Here is a 17,636-nt window from a genome sequence, read left to right on the forward strand (position 1 = left end):
CTTACTATATATTCACATCACAGATAGTCTTTGATGTTCTCACAAGAGAGTACTCAATGAAATGAAGTCAAATTGTCACTCTCCTAACCAAACAAGCCTTTTGACAAGCCAAAATTGTTCTTGTCTTAATATGCTTTTCAATAGAGGATCTAATACATTTGAAGAGAAGACATAGTATGTAGGAACACAAATTCTACAGTAAAGCCAACTGAATAATTATAAAGTATCTGTAGAAATAAATCGATAAGCAATATAAAATACTGATTACAAAAATTTAGAAAGAAAAACGAGTTTGTGGAGATGAAACCTCTTTCTTAATTTTGTAAGTGGCCCGTAGTGTGACTGGAAAATTTCACAAAATTAGAATTATATACAGTATGAGGAAAATCCATAGCCGGAATAATATAGTCAATGTCTTCTTAGAAAATTAGTTCGGTTTTATTCCAGATAAAGCGATCCATAAAAAAAAAAACAAAAGTTGCAAAACTCATCGATCAAAGATTCAAAGTTATACTGATTTCAATCCATTGAGCAGGATATTGTCGAGGATCTCTGCAGATGGCCACACTAGCTAAGATACTTAATCCAAGTCCAAAGTTACAATCACTGTAAAAACTATTTTTGAAATGAATACGATTTCACAATCTTGAGAAAAGCTTCCAGAATCCAGATATTATATATAGGTTTTGTATAAATCACTTTTCATTAAACCAGATCCCGGTTCGGGTTAAACCGCAACTCCGACGATTGAAACACTTTCTACATTCTGCTGTTGGGATTTGTACAAGCTCATATGTACACGCGTGTTGGTTTAGCTATCAAATGACCAGCCCACCTGGTTTAGGCTATAGTCAGTCTATAGAGCTAAAGGCGACAAGACTCTCTCTCTCTCTCTCTCTTTTAGTTACTAAAAAACTCTTTCACGTTTTCCACCTTCCAGATCTGATTTTATCGCCGAACGCTCACGGGAACAAACACGCATAAAGGAGGAGGAGGAGGATACTTGGCATGGTCTCTGATCGGAACAACCCTAATCCTAATCCAACCTCCGCTCGTCGTTAATCGATCGGATGGAGCAGCTGAAGACAATTGGGAGAGAGCTAGCGATGGGATCGCAAGGAGGGTTTGGTCAGTCGAAGGAGTTTCTCGATCTGGTCAAATCAATCGGCGAGGCGCGATCGAAAGCCGAGGAAGATCGAATCGTGCTCAGCGAGATCGACATACTCAAACGGAAGCTCCTAGAGCCGGACATCCCCAAGAGGAAGATGAAAGAGTACATCATACGCCTCGTGTACATCGAGATGCTAGGCCACGACGCTTCTTTCGGTTACATTCACGCCGTTAAGATGACGCACGACGACAATCTCCTCCTCAAGCGCACCGGTTACTTAGCAGTCACGCTCTTTCTGAACGAGGATCACGATCTTATCATCCTCATCGTCAACACGATTCAGAAAGATCTCAGGTCCGATAACTATCTTGTTGTATGCGCGGCCCTTAATGCGATCTGTAGGCTGATCAATGAGGAGACCATACCGGCGGTTTTGCCTCAGGTGGTTGACTTGCTTAATCACCAGAAGGAAGCTGTGAGGAAGAAAGCCATCATGGCTCTGCACAGGTTTCATCGCAAGTCTCCTTCTTCGGTTTCGCATTTGATCTCCAATTTCAGAAAGAGGCTGTGTGATAATGATCCGGGAGTGATGGGTGCGACGCTTTGTCCTCTCTTTGATCTCATTACCGAAGATGTTTCTTCCTACAAGGATTTAGTCAGTAGTTTCGTCAGCATTCTCAAACAGGTCACTGAGAGACGGTTGCCAAAGAGCTACGACTACCATCAAATGCCTGCACCCTTCATCCAGGTTCGGCTTTGTTTGTCTCTTGTCGCTTAACTTTTGCAATTGCTGACATCAAGAAGTTTGTCACTTTATGTCTTTTAGATCAAGTTGCTGAAGATATTGGCTCTGCTGGGTTGTGGTGATAAGAGTGCGAGTGAAATTATGTCTATGGTGCTTGGGGATTTGTTCAGAAAGTGTGATTCTTCTACCAATATAGGGAATGCCATCCTTTATGAGTGTATTCGCTGCATCTCTTGTATAATTCCAAGCCCCAAACTGTTAGAAGCTGCTGCTGATGCTATCTCCAAGTTTTTGAAGGTTGGTCTTTCTGACTTGTGAGTTTATACACTTATGATTGTATCTAAATCCTGTGGTAACTATTTGTAGAGTGATAGTCACAATCTGAAATACATGGGGATTGATGGTCTTGGTCGATTGATAAAAATAAGCCCTGACATTGCTGAGCAGCACCAACTTGCTGTGATAGATTGTTTGGAGGTGAGCAACTATAAAGGAAATTTCGTTAATGTTTTTTTTCATTTCAGCAGTCGTTTTTTTTGGTTGCCTGATGTTTTCGTTGGTTACTTTCGACAGGATCCAGATGATACACTAAAGAGGAAAACTTTTGAATTGTTGTACAAAATGACCAAGTCCTCTAATGTTGAAGTGATTGTAGACCGAATGACTGATTACATGATTAGTATCAATGACAATCATTACAAAACTGAGATAGCATCTCGTTGTGTTGAGTTGGCCGAACAATTCGCTCCAAGCAATCAATGGTTCATCCAGGTAGTAAGCCGACCTCTCTTGGACACTGCCTCTACTTATATACTCTGTTTTGGTTGACAGAAATTTAAAATCTACCATAATGCAGATCATGAACAAAGTCTTCGAGCATGCAGGAGATCTGGTAAATATTAAGGTGGCACATAATCTGATGCGTTTGATTGCTGAAGGATTCGGAGAAGACGATGACGATGCAGACAGCAAGCTTAGATTATCAGCTGTATGTTGTTCATTCCCTTTGTGTTCATTCTGCTTTCGTGTGCAAAGAGATTGGTTGTTCTAGTTTTTGGTGATATATGGACTCCTTTTTAACATAAATGAGTTGATATCTCAAATGGTAATACTTAAGTTAGGAGTAACTCTGATCATCTGTCTTACTTCCCGGTTTTGTTTCATTGGTTTAGATACTCTGTTTTTGTGTTGTGCTTATGAATGTACTTTTCTCGATGCAGGTAGAATCGCACTTGCAGATTATGAGCGAGCCAAAGCTCCCATCCCTGTTTCTTCAGGTTGATTTTGTTTTCTGACCTCTCCACTTACCTTTTTGCACATCAAATCTATGTTTGTTGATTTTGGGTTTAATATCCAGGTCATTTCTTGGGTGTTGGGAGAATATGGCACAGCTGACGGGAAGTATTCTGCCTCCTATATTAGTGGAAAGCTGTGCGATGTGGCTGATGCATACTCAAGTGATGAAACTGTCAAGGTAGCTCGGCAACATTCAATATGATGCATCTAGAAACCTTTTGCCTTCTTAATTGTTTATCCTGTAGCTTGTTGTACGACTCGAGTTCTATTTGAGATCTCCGTTCATGTTAGCTTCATAGGGACAACATAGTGAAGACTGAATGCAATGCATATGTGACTAACCCATTGCATGCTAACTCGTCAGTGTAATAAATCAACAACTTTCTTATTTATAGATGTCTGATCAAGGTTCTTTATTAGTAAATTGTACATATGAGATGATGATATTACATCCAACCGCAGTCCGTTTTTACTGCTTGAAAAATGGTAATTGTTTTCTGTTTTTTTTTTTGAAGGGATATGCTGTTTCTGCACTGATGAAGATTTATGCATTTGAAATTGCATCTGGGAGAAAGGTGGATGTTTTGCCAGAGGTCTGTACCTTTAGACGTTTCTGGAATCGAAAAACAATCTATAGCATGTTTTTGTCATGGACTGATTAGTTTATTAATGCAGTGCCAATCTTTGATCGAGGAGCTACTTGCTTCACATTCAACAGATCTGCAGCAACGTGCATATGAACTTCAGGCTCTCCTTGCTCTAGATGCCCGTGCTGTGGAGAGTATACTACCTTTAGATGCTAGTTGCGAAGACATCGAGGTAACCTTTTCTCTTCGTGCATTCCCTTGTAACGTGAATTTCCTGAATCTCAGTCATTCTTTTTTTTCCTGAATTTAGGTTGATAAAGATCTTTCATTTCTCAATGGCTACATCCAACAAGCTATTGAGAGTGGAGCGCAACCTTATATATCTGAGAGAGAGCGCTCTTGTATGCTGGAAACAACTGATTACCATTCCCAAGATCATCATGAGGTTCCATCTCATGCTCTTAGATTTGAAGCCTATGAACGTCCAAAGCCATCATCATTGCCAACACAAGCTTCGACCGAGCTTGTTCCAGTACCCGAGCCTTCTTATTACAGCGAGGCACACCAGCCAATTTCAACTTCTTCCGTGTCTGAACGAGAGTCATCAGAAATCAAGCTGCGACTCGATGGAGTTAAACAAAAATGGGGTAGACCCAGCTATCAGTCGTCCACATCCGCTTCTTCTACTCCTCCGCAAGCAGCAAATGGTACCAGTAGTCACCCGGATGTTGGAGTTGGCTCATCTAGCTTAAAACCTCGAAGCAGTTATGAATCGAAGAAACCCGAAATTGATCCTGAGAAACAGAGACTCGCTGCATCCTTGTTTGGTGGATCATCAACGTCAAGATCTGATAGAAAGTCATCTTCTGGTGGACACAAGCCGGCAAAAGGAACAGCTAGCAAACCCCCCAAGGAAAATCCAATCCCTGTTCAGCCGCCACCAGACTTGCTCGACTTTGGCGAGCCAACTGCTACAAGTGTAACAGCAACAGATCCTTTTAAAGAGTTGGAAGGGCTTATGGATTCTTCGAGCCAAGATGGTGGTTCAACCGATGTGATGGGAGTACTATACTCAGATGCAGCGCCTGTGACCACAACCACAAGTGTTGACTCTCTCTTATCAGAACTGTCTGATAGCTCCAAAGGGAACCCAGGCACATATCAATCCCAAACCTCAAAAGGACCAAACTCAAAGGAAGCTCTCGAGAAAGATGCTCTTGTTAGACAAATGGGTGTGAACCCAACAAGTCAGAACCCTACACTGTTCAAAGATCTCCTCGGCTAGCAGAACCATTCTCCGACCAAACCATCCATTGACTCACATCATCATCAACAACATGGCCACCTTCTCATATTTGGTAATGCGCTGTGGAGTTTGGGGATTAGTAATGTTTCTGATTCAAGAACAGCTTTTTGTTGTACCTATGTTTCTTCTCAATAGAAACTTTCAGTTTACAAACACAGAGAGAGAGAGTTAAGTCACGTTTCGAGGTTTTTTTTTTGTTTTCAATGGTTTCTCTTTTTATTTTGGTGTCAGTGAATGGTTACCGTACGGCCGTTGAGTTTGAGCTTCTCTTGTTGTGTCAATAGAACATTTGTATTGTCTTTTTATTTCTTAGAGGCGTTTTATTTTTCTTATAAAATATATACTTCGTTTCACAATAAAGATTTTAGTGTAGCAATATTTTTCTTCTTACAGATGACTACTATATGGGGTTAATGATAATTCTGTTTTAGACAAAAACCTTATAAATAGAGTAATAAAAATCTTACAAACCATATATATGCCTGGACAAAAGAAAACCAGAACCAAACCGAAATCGAACCGAAATTCTCCGGACCGTAATCCTCAGATACCTAATAAATGGTTCCTTTATTTTTGTATCTGAAATAGCTAAACTGGATCAGAATCGAATGGGTACCCGAATATATAAATATACTAATTATATATACAAATAACATAACTGAATATATATTTATCATTTAAATATCCATTAAAAATATTCGAAAATATTTGAAGAAAACAAAATTACTATTAAGTATCTGAACTGCCCAAAAGTATCCGAATAGTTTTATCCAAAACATCCAAAGTAATCCAAAATGTCAGTAATTTTTTGTCCAAATCATCTTAATTATTCGATATTTTATCTAAAATATTTGATATTTTATCTAAAATACCCGATATTTTACCCGAATTCTCCGAAATACCCAAAATAACCGAACCGGAACCGAAACCAAATGAGAAATAAATTATTCCTGTGGTTCCTTGTTTTACTAACCAAACCAAACTGATCTAGAAAGTATCCAAACCAAACCCAAACCGATATAGATCAGGTAGTAAATGGATCCTCTAGTCCCCTACCCAAACTATCCGATACTCGAAATATCCGAACTGAAGCGGTAACCGAAATGCCCAGGCGTAATCATTTTCATTCATCTTAATTTTCTCACATTTTGGGAATTATTCTTTATGGATTTTATCTTGAATTGGGTTGAGCATCTAATGTATTGAATATGGTTTCTAAAGACGCAATGGATTATACTCTATGGTGGCATACAGTTTCAATTGATTTGTGGGATCGTTGACTTATCAACCTCTTGTACGCCCTCATGATCATGTCTCTGAGATGATGTTGAACAAAGAGCTACAAGAAAGACCTGAATTTGGTCCTCCCATTGGTAGTGGTATCAGAGAGTATTCTTTCCTAGACAATCCTTTATTGCTAAAACATGTGAATAAATCAAACTTTGATTTTCAGATTTGTCAGAGAGAATTATTAGCGTGTGAAGCTTAAAAGTTAAAACCAATCAAACTCCCATGAGTTCTGAAATTCCCAAAGCAAAGCAAAAACTAGATTTCTTTCGTTGTGATCGGAGTTAGCTAATCACTTAGTTTTTTCTCTGTTATTACCACACTTGGAGGATTTGAGCGGTATTCTCTTCCTTCAAGGATGTAAAAAGTCATCAAGTTTTCTTCAATAGAAAATGCATTTGTTGGATTCTTTAACATTGCAAGTTGTAAGCTCTCTGGAATTAAGTAGAGGAGATAGTAAATCTGATCTGTGACCTTTGTTTCTGAGCAGGAGCGAGAAGAGAGATTCAGGAGTCGAGTGAAGAGATATGCTGGAAAATGGTGTTCTAGAGGAAGATCATCCTCCTTGTTAGACGCTGTGAGAGACCTAAAAACTAAGAATTAGATGTGGATATTTGCTTTCTTGAGCCGCAAGTAATGTGGGGAAATATTCAAAGACTGATATAATATAATCTTCTTATACGTTATCTCTTTCCTGGGCGCGCCACATAGGGGACACATGACACGTGTCCCCTTTACCAAAACTCTTGGTTTCATTTACATTTAGGGTGTGTAATGTACGTGGGCTTTAGTTTGTATTTGGGCTTTATGTTTAGCTTAATGAAACAATACCATCAACGCCTCCGAGAAAAGCCCCTGAAACTCGAAACCCTTTCTGGGAAACTGAGAACGAAAGAAGCCAACTCTAGATTCCCCAGTTTCGCGCGCACACGAAAAACCAAAGAATTTTCTCTGATCGCCATAGGAGAGAAGGGTCAAAGCGACTCGCGGGAGGTGGAGGAGACCGGGTAGAAGGAAGATACTGAGTCCGGAAATGGCGGGTCGATGGAGAGAAGTGAAGGAGGAGTGATGATTCGGGTGAGAATGAGCTGTTGGGTTCGCGAGCTGTTTGGTGAGACGCGAAGATGAGTCGACGACGACTCTACGAGAGAAAATCGAATTCATCTTTTCCCCAAAAAGCGAGACCTTTCGCGTTAGAAAAGAGAAGAAAAGATGAAAATTTGATGGACGCGGGCGGTGCACAAAAGTCTCTGATGTTTAAGACCCAAGTGCTTGATAATAACTAACTACTGGGTTTTACAAATACAGAGAGGAATCAATGTGCAGGGCAGTTTCTAGCAGCTCCTTTGTTGTTTCCCACGATTTATTACTGAACACATCTTCCTTTACTCCCTTTCTCTGAATCTTCTACTATAAAAAGGTATGTTCTACACTTCATCAGATCAATCTTCTCACTCAAAAGCTTTTAAAAAATACAGCGACCAACAATGGCTAACTCCATTGTTTCGCCTAAGCACAAACAGATAACAGTTTTTCTGTGATTTTCTTGGTACGTGGTTGAGTCTGAATGTGATCATGTTTAATTCAGTATTATGAGTGCATCCATGTTTAGTTCTTATGTATATTAGTCTATAGTGATTCACTTGGTATGTGGTTGAGTCTAAACATGATCATGTTTGATGCAATATGATGATTTACTTGGCACGAGGTTGAACCTAATGTGAATGTATTTGATTCAGTATGATGAGTGCATCAAGGAATGTGATAAGGCTGTTGAAAGGGATAGAAAGCATAGGCCTGGAAAGGAACAGCTCTTGCGGAAGATGGAAAAAAGTCTCGACAGGTAACCGCCAAGAACGGCTGGTTTTATTGGCTATGCACACCCTCTCCTCTGATGCGCCTGTGCTCTCTTCATAGCTGCGACCAAAGCGTTGGCGAGCCAGGGTTGAGTCTGAAACTTTGGTCGGAAGCCTGTTGAGGGAAACATTGAAACAGGGCTCGAGAGCTCGGAAATGGAGAGAATAATGCGCTATTTGGCGACCAAAGGAAGTGAGAGGATGAGATTTGAGACATGCCTTTCGAAAAAATTTGATTATTGTGGAAGTTAAAAGCGTCGAAGCGACGTGAAGAGGAGTGACCTGAGAATGGCCTCTCCTTTTGGCTAAGGTTAAAGATTGCTTCTAAACTGAAGCAGCCTTGGTGTTAGCGTCTGGTGCACGGTATAAACCCATGTACGCATCACTTTAAACCGTTAAATCCCTTTCAAGTTTTATCTCTGTACCCACAAACAAAAAAAAAGGTTAAGACTTTGAAGTTTCTTTAAGCTTAAAGGAAGAAATAGTGGTGGAGGAAGCAAACTTAAGTATTATGATGATATGGTTTAGTATGAGAGAAGTATCAAATAGATGAAGGAGAGCAAGTTATGGTTTTATATTGTTGGTTGGTTTCATACTTTTGATGTTGTTTTGTTTTTAAATTTTTAGTAACTAAATATCGTATAGAGCTCAGATAAACACGCGGAATGTGAATAATTTTGTTATACTAGACCACTTGGTCAATCATTCAAATTGTTTTATTTGGAGGATGCAGTAAAGAATTTCAATTGAAGCAGATATTAGTTCTCCTGAACTTCACTTGAAAAAAATTATAAGAAAACCAATTAGGAGAATACAATAACATCGTTGTCTTTTCACGTTTTATCAGGTCAACCATAATTAAAGAAAATATTAAACTTTTTCTTATTTTAATCATTGAAGTTAAATTAAGAAAAACTAATAAGATACTTGAAAAAAAGACAAAAAAAATGATTTACACATTATCAAAACAAATGAAAAAATAAAATATAAAACAATAAAAAAAAAAAAGTAGAAAAATAATTTCATGATATAAACAAGAGACTAAAATTATTGTATCTAAATAAATGTATTTAAAAATGTTACTTCACGAATTCCAAAAAAAGTCTTCAAACAATTTCAATATAATATAACCCATACCTGCTCATATTTTATTATGAGAATCAAATTTTATATAAAACAAAATAAATCAAGTAAATAACAGAAAATTAACAATGCTAATTGATGGTAAGTGTTGATGTGTCAAAACGTAGATTTTATGTCATGTTGTTGAAATCTTATAAGAGATTATATTCCAATTTATTTGGTTGTAAATATTTTCCTAACCGATATAAATAAAATTTAAAAAACTAAAATGACTAAAATGAAAATTTTTTTACAACAATATTTGACTAATAAAAATTATACAGAAATGTGCAAAATAAATACATAGTTTACGCTATATAAACATATTTAAAATCTCTGCAAACCATGTAAAAGTTTTAGTATTTCGGTAATCAAAATACAAATAATACCAATTTCTACCAATGGGTCCTCCAAACTTTGACAACCAAAACATCTTGGTAGCTGATCTCGAATGGAACACAGAAACAATAATGAATTTCTTCCCTTAAAATCTGAAATCCTATGTTTAAGAGTTAAGATCAAGTAAGAAATGGTCTAAGGATGCTTATATTTGTTCCTAACAAACAATAGTTTATTTACCAAAACCAAGTATCACCCAACAATAAACTTAAGAAATAAGATCGATGAACACCAGGAACAACATTCCCAACCCAGAAACATCATTTCCAACCCAACTGGATAGCTAAAGTTTTGATTGCCAGTTTCTCACCAAAATTGAGATTTTCTTTTTGAAAAATTATGCAAAGACCTTACGGCTGGCGAGAACCTCAAAAAGAGTCATATACATTAGTTGTTAGATACAAATTATTCAACTGAGAATGACATAACAACTGGTGATGTCATAGAAGCAAAAAAAAGTTAAAACAAAATTTACTTACAAACAAATTAACCAACAGCTTAAATTAATAAAATAGTATATCTCATACATATCTCTTGCAAATGTGAACCTAAAAAACAAACCACAAAATTATATAAAAAATAATAACGTAGATCACAAATAAAATATATTCTGCTCATAGGGCGAGCCAACCCTACTGAAGAAATATAAGGTTACTAGTATTGTGAGGCGCCGAAAACAAAAGTTTCATTTCTTTATTTTTTTTAAATTTTAAAGTATATTGAATCCAATATATTTAAAGTTCAAAAATGTATAATGTATAATGTATAGCAAAATACGCTTAAATTCATAATATATATATGTATCTTATTCATCGTGTGACTTCAAACATTCAAAACGATTAGAAACAATACACTATGTGATATAAAGTATTTGTAAAACATCTGAACATGAACATCACCAGATTTTTCCATTTCTCCTTTTTCGTCCAGCAAAGCTAATGCTAAACTGTAGTTTCTATCTCCAACAATTAATTTGCCTTTCCCGTGCATTCTTCTCTGTATGTATTGTCTTTTGTCATTTTCTTCTTCTTTTTTGGTGCATGGGAAATACATTGATCGGCCTTCAAAACAGATTTCAATATTCGTCCCTTATGACTTAACAGAACGTGTTATTGCAACAAAAAATTGAAAATCAAGTTCCTTGTATAATAGCCAAGAGAAGATGTCACAGACTTCATCAAATCATTAATGCTTAGATACCACTATATATGTTATGTCGCAATATATACATATATGAAAACCAGTGACAAAAAAAATACATATATGAAAACTCTTATCAGAGAGTCAATATGTAGTAGATTGTAAGGAAATCTAAATAGAAAGAGTGCGTATACCTTAAATCAGAGAGACTATGTAAAGATCGTGAGGAGTTTTTCGAAAGAGTCTCAGATAAATAAACCGTAGCCAAAAAACTAAGCTTGAGAAAATATCAAATTATGTCGTTGAATATTATTGAAGAGAACATTCAACTTATATTTCAGAGCGACTGGGGAAGGGGGAGAAGAAATTACCACGGTTGATCCTGGTGAAGAAGATGATCATGGATATTGTAATATAAGAAGGTGTTCTTTTATTGAATAAAACCATCCATCTAAACTAATAATGGATGCAACGTTCCTAGGATTAAATCACCTAAATCCAGCAGAAAACAAAGTCTACATAATTTGAAAAAAACATAAGGAAAAACACCGCAAATCTAGAAGAAACCTAGCAAAGAGCTTCCACTGCAAGACTTCTAGTAGCACCATCGCATTCAGGTACTCCGAACTTCTCCGCGGAAACATTAACGGAACATTTTTCTTTTCCAACACATTCTGCACTGAGTATATTAACAACATCTTTGTTTGCTTCACAAGTTCCCTTCTCAAATGATCCACATTTGCCTCGTGGGTTACCGAAAGAGGCGAATTTGATAGCAGAAATAGGCCTTCCATGGCAGGAAAGTTCAAGAACATTCTTCTCATAGACATTTGCACAGACACCTCCCACTCCAATAGTTTGGAAATTGACAAATGATGGGTTTCCTCCAATCTCTTCAAACAAAACTAATGTGTTATCTCCTTTTGGATTCAAGAAAGAACGAGGAACATGGTACCTGTTTAAAACATAAAGCATCAAATTTTAATAAGTTTGTGAAAGTTTTAATTCTAAAATAAAACCAATTTAAAATATTTAATTTTGGAACCTAATCAAATTTAGAAAATGTACCATCTTTGGGTAGGTTCTCCACAATTAGTTTGACACTTTTCCGCATAGTACGCCCCTCTATAATTACATTCAGTAGAACAACCATCTTCCGTTGAAAGAAACTCCGGCCAGTAACGCCCAATGTTGTTTCCATTGATCCAAGCAGTACCTTTTCCTAGTCCCAGAAGATCAACAACAACTGGCTCACTTCCCAACGGAGCCTTGAACGTAGTCTGAAAGACAAATTTAAATGATATGATTGATATTAAATAACTAGGGGTTTGGTTAGTTCTTGTTGAATGATAATATCTACTTACCTTGTACCAAGTCATGGTACGGTTGAATGGTACACTGTCACCTGACCATTTAGATTGTGATTCCGAACTGAAGAGCTGGTTCTCAAATCCACTTAAACCAGTTTTATAGCTCCATTTATGAGCAGACAAGTCTTTTACAATGGTTTCATCATCATTTTTTCCAATAATAAAAACAGGTCCAGTGATTCCGGCTGGAACATTCTCGAAGAAAGCACCATAATTCTATGAAAGAAATTTGTTTTAGTTAGAAATAATAAAATGGTTACAAGTTAAGAAAATTCAACATTATAATAAGTCAAACTTACCGGAAGTCCTACGGTTATACTTAAGAGAGAAATGACATTATCACCAGGGTTAAACTTCGCTTCTTGCTCAAAAACATAATGAAACTTTCCATTTTCTGCATGATAATTACCTAAAAACAGAAATCAATTAATAATACTTTTATAAGCTAGTAAGCTAGTATTGTTGAGATTTGACAAAAATATATATCAGTTTACTTACCAACGTGTTGTCCATTGACAAAAGCATGAAGCACATGAGCAGTACTGTTGATATGTAGATACATGTTCTTACCCCAAACTGGATCTTCTTCTTTAAGATTAAGAGTAGTCATGTACCAAAGATAATCACTTTGGTCATTGCTTACTATTTTTTGATCAAACAATTGTCTCATTGTAGATTCTCCTCTTCCTTTTAAAAGGAAGTTGTCTATGTTCTCTGGTCTCCATGACCATTTCAAATTTATAGGCTTATCCTCAGCTTCATTTGGTTTCTTAACCATCACTGAAGTTTGAGTGTTTATCTGAAAATTTAAAATCCAAAAAATGCATTAAAGGTTATAGCTTTAAATGTTACAATGATAGTCAATATGAAATATAAAATAAAAAATCCACAAAGGAAAATGCACATATATAATTAATTTGAAATACTAACAGAAAAGTTTTATGTAATAACCGAAAACCCACAAGCACAAATGGAAAAAAATATTATCAGTTGGAGTATAATGCTAATTATTAATTTGAAGAAAAAAAACTGCATAAAGAATATTATTTTGAATGTTATAACCGTAATTCTTATGTATGCAACAATCGACACAATTAAGAATATGGTAGAGAAAATATATAAAAGATTAAATTTAAATGCAATCCTCAATAATTGAATGTAACAAAAAAAAGACAAACCTTAGCAGTATTATAAACCTCAGTTTTGCAATCTGGTAAAATGCTAACGGACCAAGTCGGGACAACATAAGTTTCTCCTTGAAAATTGATTGTTGCATCTGAACTTTCATTAACATTTCCAAAGAAACAGCTCGATCCTCCTTCAGTCTTATAAATTGTTGCCTAAAACATGCATGCTCGTGATAAGTAATTAGTTCAAAATTAACATGTTTAATATTGGTAAGCAAAAAGACAAAAAAAATTACCGATACAAAATTTCCAAAGTCAATGGTGGAGACATTTCCATAGGTAAGAGTTTTTTCCATAGAGTGAAGGATATCATGAAGTTGTTTTAAGTGCCCGTATTTTGGTTGATTCAAATTACCTGATAAATTTACATCATGTTAATACTAAAGCTTAATCTTCAAAACTAACTTAAAATATGAATATAATTTGAATTTACCAAATTCGTCAAGAGGAGCATCATAATCATATGAAGTTGTGATGTATGGACCACCTGCGGTTCTACCAAAGTTTGTGCCTCCATGGTACTACATAAATAAATCATTCATTTAATGTTCCTAATTAATATATATGTTAGTGTACTTTGTTAACTAAATTAAAATTCTATCATAGTGACTGACCATGTAATAATTCTGGAAAGTTCCTCCTCTTTGAAAGAATCTTGCAACAGAAAAAGCAACATCTTCTGTTGTTCTATGAGGATTTTTGCCTCCCCAATTCTGATACCTACGCAAATATTAAGGAATATATATGTATGTAAGATAATAAATTTAGAGAAATATAACCAAAATTTTATTTATTCATGCCAGTAATGTAAAACTAACCATCCTGTCCAGTTCTCAGTCCACATCTTAGGAGTGTTGGCGTTGTTTGGTTCAAAGTTGTCGCAATAATAACCATTACATGTATTCAACTAAATTCAAACAATTTTAAAATATATAATTTTGCATAAAATAATTAAAAGATATTAACTAAGATACTCAGCTAGTTACCATAGGTTGAGGAGCATCATCTTGTTGACACATGATCCATGGTACACCAACATCAAGAGATTGAGCCATGTTTGCACACCATTGAATGTATGCTTTACCCATTTCTCCATACGATCCAATTACATTTCCATATTCATTTTCTATCTGCAAGAAAATAGTGTTAAGAACTTTTTATAACATAGTAACAAACAGAGTAGTGTTGAAAACTAATCGATTACCTGTGCAAGTATAATGGGACCTCCTTGTGATGCAAATAATTTGTTTTTCTTGACCATGTCAACTATCATAGTTGTGAAGTTTTGCATCTCATTCTATACAAAAAAAAATAAACATATACAATATCAAATAATAATAATACATATTTGAGAAACAAAATATTTGATTATCGAGCTTACCATAAACGCTTTGTTAGTAGTCCTGAATTCCATATCGGGCATGTTGTGCAGCCATACAGGAAATCCTCTGTTAAAAATGATTACACAATTACCGATCAAAAACATTACATGGAAAACCAGAATATCTCATTCAGAATTGGAAGAAGACTCGCAAAAGTTACTTAAGCGTAAGGGATTTATTAAAACTGACATGTAAAATAATAGCTAACAATTACTAACACGTCCCGTTTATGTGTATGTAAAGAGAAACTGATATGTATTTAAAAAGTTACTAAAGCGAATTGGAGAATGACTCGCAAAAAGTTACTAACACATTAGGGATTTATTAAAACTGATTGGTATGTACGAGAACAGCTAAGAAATACTAACGCATCCCGTATTCCCGTTTAGGTGTATGTAAGAGAAACTGATATGTATGAATGTATGTAAGAAGTTACTAACGCATTAGCGATTTGTTAACTATATATACATATATGTTTATATATAAATTAGTAAGATTCTTGTACAAAAAGTTAGTAAGATTCATTCCGTTTAGTATATTACCCATAGTTCCATTCGGCACAAACGTATGGTCCTATGCGAAGAACGACATATAACTTTTGATCTTGAATGGTTTTCAAGAACCGAATAAGGTCTAGATTTCCAGAGAAATCATATTGACGACGAGTAGGCTCATGAGCATTCCAAAAAACATATGTTTCTATAGCATCAAGACCTCCTTCTTTGCCTTTTTTTATAAGATCGGGCCACATCTAAAAAAATAGATTAATAAACAAAATTATTATAATCGCTACTGAACATAAATACCACTACGATCAGTCATAGATATGCACTATTCAAGATTTAATTACCTCAGGGGTACTTCTAGGATAATGAATCGAGCCGGAGAGAAGAACACGCCGATTACCATCAATGGTGATTGCTCGTCCATCGTGAGAAACAATCGTAGCGTACACACTACTTGCTAAGAACAAGAGACAGCATACGAGAAACCTAAGAGAAACCATTTTGCAGATTGTTTTTGTTTTGTTTTTGAGTGACGGAGATAGGGGAAAACAATGATATATATAGGGGAGCAGAAAATCTTATGTAGATGTAATTCAGATAATTTCTTATATATATTTTTTAAATATAATATTTTCTATGAAAATCACAATCGTCGTTTCATCTAGTTAGGATTTATGAATATAAATTTTATTTGCATAATATGGATTTTATTGCAAACATAGAAAATAAAGCTAATTATAGGAATATCTTTTTTTTTTTTTTTTTTTTGCCAACAATTATCGGAATATCTAATCAGTTCAGATTTCGTTGACTACCAAAATATATATATTTGAAATGGTTTTTAATACTTAAATTTTTTAGTGAATTTTATATTATCCTGACGAAAATTTTATTCCCTTTATACTTCTTATCCTATTTGCAGCCGATTAATTCGTCCTTTAAACCATAGAGTATTTTTATTTACTTTTAGATTACTTGTTACAATTATCCATAATATGTTTCTTTTACTTTCACACAAATAAGATTTATATTTTGGTATTCTTAGGATAAACCTCGTCCAGTATGTTCTTCTCATCCAGAAGCTTTGTTAAAATCTTACGTAGATGTAATTCAGATATTTTCTTTAAAATATAATCTTTTCTATAAAAATCACTAACGTCGTTTCATTTAGTTATAATTTATGAATATGAATTTTATTTGCATGTTATTTTATTGCAAACATAGAAATTAAAACTAATTCTCGGAATATCTAATCAGTTCATTTCGTTGACTACAAAAAGATATATAATTGAAATGGTTTGTAATAATTAAAAGTTGTAATAATGAATTTTATATTATGCTGAAGAAAATATTCTTCCCTTTATACTCATTATCCTATTTGCAACCGATTAATTCGTCCTTTAAACCATACAGTATTTTTATTTACTTTTAGATTACTTGCTACAATTGTCCATAATATGTTTCTTTTACTTTCACACGAATAAGATTTATCTTTTGGCATTCTTAGGATAAACGTCGTCCAGTATGTTCTACTCATCCAGAAGCTTTGCTATTTTATTTTGGATAAAAACAAACAATAACATCGTTATTCTGTTTTGGATAATAACTTGGTAACGTCCGTAATTCAAACTCGTTCAAGGTGTGTGTGGGGGGGGGGGGGGGGGGGGGGAGGGAACGCATGCCCGCGAACAAAACTTTCAAACGCTAATATGTATCGCACATACATGAACTTAATGACAGTCTTCAAAGATACTAGTATACATCACATGTAAACATATACATATATATATATTCGTATATTCGTACCAAAAAAACATATATATTAAGCTGGCGATTACTCAGATCGAAATCTTCCATTGAAGTTTCGATCTCCACCTGATCGGTACGTCCTTCGGCGTATTGATTCCCACATCGACGATTACTTGCGCACTGGTGTTCCGACGATCTCTGATTCTGGGTCCGTTTTGCTGCCGTCTCCCCCACGCTTTATGCGAGACACGACGGTTTACTCTGTTACTGACGACATCGACGACCTTACATATTCCAAACTGCTCATCGAATCATCAACCGGGCTGTCTCTCCTGTCTCTAGCTTGGCGAGGTACCGGTGCTCTGGTTCGTTAAACGGCACAGAGTCAGTGCTTGCTCTGTTTCTAGTTGTCTCTGATCTGGTTGGACTCGTACGATCTGATCTCTCTCACTGCGATCAAAAGTCGCAGACTTTGGTCTTGTTCTCTATTGATCCTAGTATTCTCGCATGGGATCGTTTCAACGTAACAAATCCAGTCATTGGATTGATATTAAAGGCAAAGGGATCATGTATGATGAGGATGATGAACCGAT

General features: G+C 35.6%; 2 protein-coding genes across 3 annotated transcripts; one reads left to right on the top strand and one right to left on the bottom strand.

Annotated features, from left to right (window-relative positions):
• Nucleotides 1-831: 831 nt before the first annotated feature.
• On the top strand, nt 832-5,423 carry LOC106367150 (AP-4 complex subunit epsilon). Of its 2 annotated transcripts, XM_013806865.3 has the most exons (10): nt 834-1,859; nt 1,938-2,153; nt 2,223-2,333; nt 2,430-2,627; nt 2,713-2,844; nt 3,077-3,133; nt 3,214-3,330; nt 3,668-3,745; nt 3,828-3,971; nt 4,050-5,423. In XM_013806865.3, the coding sequence occupies exons 1-10, from the start codon at nt 1,071-1,073 to the stop codon at nt 5,022-5,024; spliced, it is 2,817 nt and encodes a 938-aa protein (XP_013662319.2). In that variant the 5' UTR covers nt 834-1,070; the 3' UTR covers nt 5,025-5,423. The 2 variants fall into 2 exon arrangements, with proteins under 2 accessions (XP_048612577.1, XP_013662319.2); XM_048756620.1 differs by having other exon boundaries at nt 832-1,859; nt 2,223-2,627.
• Nucleotides 5,424-11,252: 5,829 nt separating this feature from the next.
• Nucleotides 11,253-15,841, bottom strand: LOC106402503 (beta-galactosidase 15). The gene is made up of 15 exons (XM_048759175.1): nt 15,639-15,841; nt 15,331-15,539; nt 14,788-14,854; nt 14,611-14,703; nt 14,393-14,536; nt 14,225-14,313; nt 14,021-14,126; nt 13,840-13,927; nt 13,643-13,761; nt 13,398-13,559; nt 12,718-13,018; nt 12,519-12,628; nt 12,214-12,435; nt 11,918-12,129; nt 11,253-11,804 (listed from the first exon to the last, which is right to left on the bottom strand). Exons 1-15 carry the CDS (start codon nt 15,792-15,794, stop codon nt 11,417-11,419), a joined length of 2,466 nt encoding a protein of 821 aa, XP_048615132.1. The 5' UTR covers nt 15,795-15,841; the 3' UTR covers nt 11,253-11,416.
• Nucleotides 15,842-17,636: the final 1,795 nt, after the last annotated feature.

Source organism: Brassica napus, chromosome C5 (assembly GCF_020379485.1).
Source record: "Brassica napus cultivar Da-Ae chromosome C5, Da-Ae, whole genome shotgun sequence".
Taxonomy (NCBI): Eukaryota; Viridiplantae; Streptophyta; class Magnoliopsida; order Brassicales; family Brassicaceae; genus Brassica; species Brassica napus.